General features: G+C 59.7%; 1 protein-coding gene across 1 annotated transcript; it reads right to left on the bottom strand.

Moving 5' to 3' along the window:
• Nucleotides 1-2391: 2391 nt before the first annotated feature.
• CLDN2 (claudin 2) lies at nucleotides 2392-3061 on the bottom strand. The gene is given in 2 exon segments (XM_008947486.1): nucleotides 2392-2944; nucleotides 2946-3061. Coding segments are annotated over 2 exon segments (669 nt in total).
• Nucleotides 3062-3146: the final 85 nt, after the last annotated feature.

Raw genomic sequence — 3146 nt, 5'->3', positions numbered from 1 at the left:
CCTGTCCCGCGCGGCGCGATGCGATGCTCCCGCTGTGCTGCACCCGTGGAACAGAGGTCTGGCATGGCACAGCTGAGGGAAAAACCTGGGGGCCCCTTCAGTGTCTCTGCCCTGCGCTCCTTGTCCAAACTGTGGGTGTTTCCGTACCCAAGCTCCTTGCTTTGCCTGCCCTTGCCTGTGCCAGCTGTCTCTTGCCTTCAGGGGGAAGCTGTGCAAAAGCTGACTCCTCTAAACCCAGAAATATTCCCATCTGCTGCTTGAGTTAAGGTGTTAATAAACCCAGCAACTCACAAACTCTGAACCAAGAGTTTCAAATGCCGCTTTGTTTAATTAGTGGAGCCCTCACCCACAAACACAGGCAGTGTTGCCCACCCTGCCGCTGGGGGTGGGAGGTGAGTGTGCGGTGCCCAGGAATTCCTCCTCATCAGAAGTGCAGCCTCTCATGCCAACTATTTTCTTGCTTCCTGTCTGCTTCAGCTGCCCAGAAACAAAACATTGATGGCTGAAGGACTTAAGCAAACTTGCAGCATCTCCTGGGGGGATGCAGCCAGCAGGCTAAGCCCCTTGCATGCTTTCCGTCCTCTGTACCCAGGGCTCTCTTTTCCCAAGGGCAGCAATAAGTAACTCAGCTGGCCTGGCCCTGAGGGAGCTCTTTGTCCCTTGGCCATGGAAATGGGGTGACTGGTCTTTGCTTTGAAATCCAGTCTGGTCCCCTCCAGCAAGCATCACCCTGGGGGTGTGTCCCCAGGTGGTCCCTTGCTCCTTGAGAAGGGGAGAAAGCGTTACTTGCTGTTATCAGAAGAATGTAAACTCCTCAGCAAACATGATTTCACTGGTGCAAGGGTAATGGTTGACGTCTGAGTGTGGAATGTGGTCACTTCCTCTTAGGGTTCTATTCTAAATTGGTTTATGAGGGGCCAGTAGGTAGACCAAAGCCTCCTGCTCCTTAGGGGACAGGCAGCCAGGGCAAGGGGGTCCCTTGGTTGGTTGTGTGCTGTGGCATGGCAGTGCAGGAGTTATCTTGCCTTTGGTGGTGGGACTTCAGAGGTGGCACTGTGGTTAAAATGTACTTGCTCCTTGGTGGGCTCTGGGGCTGGGCTGCCTGTGCCTCCTCTCCTCCTCCTGTGCCTGGCATGTGCTCACCATCCCCTGGTCCCACGGGCAGCTTATGAGGATGTCATGCTGCTGCTGCTGTGCAGGGCTGCAACCATACAGCATGTCCCACTGCTGCCAAAGGGTCGTGTGGCCCCTGCCTGCCCATCCCGTGTGGCTTACTGATGTCTTGCTGGTGGTGTTTTCCCTCCTAGAACAGGCCCTGCAAGGACACCTGGCCTCAGGACCTGCCTGCGAGACCCCTCTGCAACTGTGTGTGGGTGCTTAGCCTCTGCTGTGGCCAGCGGCTGCCTCAGGCGCTCGGGACTGAGTTGCCTCCTGGTGCTGGTGCTCACAGCCTCCTGGGACGGTGCTGCAGTGATGCCAGGGCTTTCTCCACCACCCGGGGCCCTTGACATGCCACATGCACCGGGGGGACAGCGAATGCCCCTATGGGCACCCCAGTCCCAGTGATACCTGCACCCTAAGAAACACACAGGGCTGGGGAAGGGCGCTGCTGTTAGCCCCCAGGGAGCTGCACGTGTCCCCACTGGTGCCCTCGCAGTGGTGGCATATGGCAACTTCCCAGCATGGTGCTCAGGGACAAAGCATGCATGGGAGTGACACGCACCCCTGACAGCACTCCTGCTTGTCTGGGCTTCTGGGTGGCAAAGCCATGGGTTCTGTTGGGGGGCGACAGGCCAGAGCAAGGGCTGAGGGCACCCTCCACACTTATGGACCCGCCAAATGGGCAAGCGTGGCCCCCACCACAGCCCTCCCTGTTTGGGAGCTGCCAGGGCCCCTCAGTGCCAGAGAAAAGCTCAGCACAACCTGGCTAGAAACACAGATTTATTGCGACATCGATTTGCAATCAGCACTCAACCCCCACAGCAGTGACTCTGGACCCACGCAGACGCCCTGACCCTGCTGTGATGCCTCCACAGCCAGCAGACTGGTCACTGGGGCCACAAGCCCACCGACTCCCATCCAGGCAGGCTCAATGGGGCTGTGTGCTGGGGTCCTGCTGTGCCAGGGGCTGCCTGCAGGCTGGCAGCATGGAGGGGGGAACAGAAGCTGGATTTGGGTCCTTTGCTGATGTGGGGCTGTGATCTCCGAGCAGTCACAAGGCTCTCAGGATTCCTGAGGAGAGAGTGGGGTCAAATCCCCCAAGCATGTGAGAGAGAGGGCTGAGCGTGGGAGATACCGCCATGTCCTCTCCTCCTACCGCACTCCCTCGGTGCCAGCTCAGATGCCCTGGGGAGCTGGCAGAGATGCCAGGCAAGTTCCCACCTGTAGCTGCTACACATATCCCGTCAGGTTGTAGGAGTTGAGCTCACTCTTGGCCTTCTGTGTCTGGCTGACGGAGGGCCTGGTGCTTTTGCTCGCCAGCAACTGGGGCTGGTAGGCGCTTGAGTAGGTGGCTGTTGGGTCCCGGGCAGGGCAGGAAGTGCAGAGGATGAAGCCGCCAACGAGGGACAGGAGGGAGGAGATGATGCCCAGGTAAAGCGCCTCCCCAAGCTCAAACTTTATGCTGTCGGGGAGGACAGGGTTGTGGAAGTCCCGCAGCACCACGTGGATGTTCCACACCATTGGGATGAAGCAGAGCAGCCCCCCGAGGATGAAGACCGTGCCGCCCACCACTGCCACCCGGTCCTTGGTCGGTGAGCCCTGGCTGAAGACCGTGCACCTCATGCCCACGATGGTGAGGAGACAGGCGAGGGAGGAGACGGTGCAGGAGCTCACCATCAGGGCTTGGGCTGCCTGGACATCGGCGGGCAGGTTAAGCAGGGAGCTGTAGATGTCACACTGCGTGATGCCCGTGCTGTAAGTGGCGCACTCCATCCACTTTTTTGCTGGAGCCGATGTAGGAGCTGGTCTTCCAGCTGGGCAGCAGCGTGGCCGTCAGGGTGCCGAGGTAGCCCAGGAAGGCCACGGCATAGCCCAGCAGCTGGAGCCCCATGGAGACCATGGTGGGGGACGGATGTCACCTCCCCAGGGCTGGCAGCTCCTCGCTCGGCTCGCTGGCAGCTCGGTCCCACGCACTCGCCCTCCCG

The sequence above is a fragment of the Merops nubicus genome, unplaced genomic scaffold (genome assembly GCF_000691845.1).
Source record: "Merops nubicus isolate BGI_N331 unplaced genomic scaffold, ASM69184v1 scaffold45329, whole genome shotgun sequence".
Classification (NCBI taxonomy): Eukaryota; Metazoa; Chordata; class Aves; order Coraciiformes; family Meropidae; genus Merops; species Merops nubicus.
This window is presented reverse-complemented; position numbering and strand designations above follow the sequence as displayed.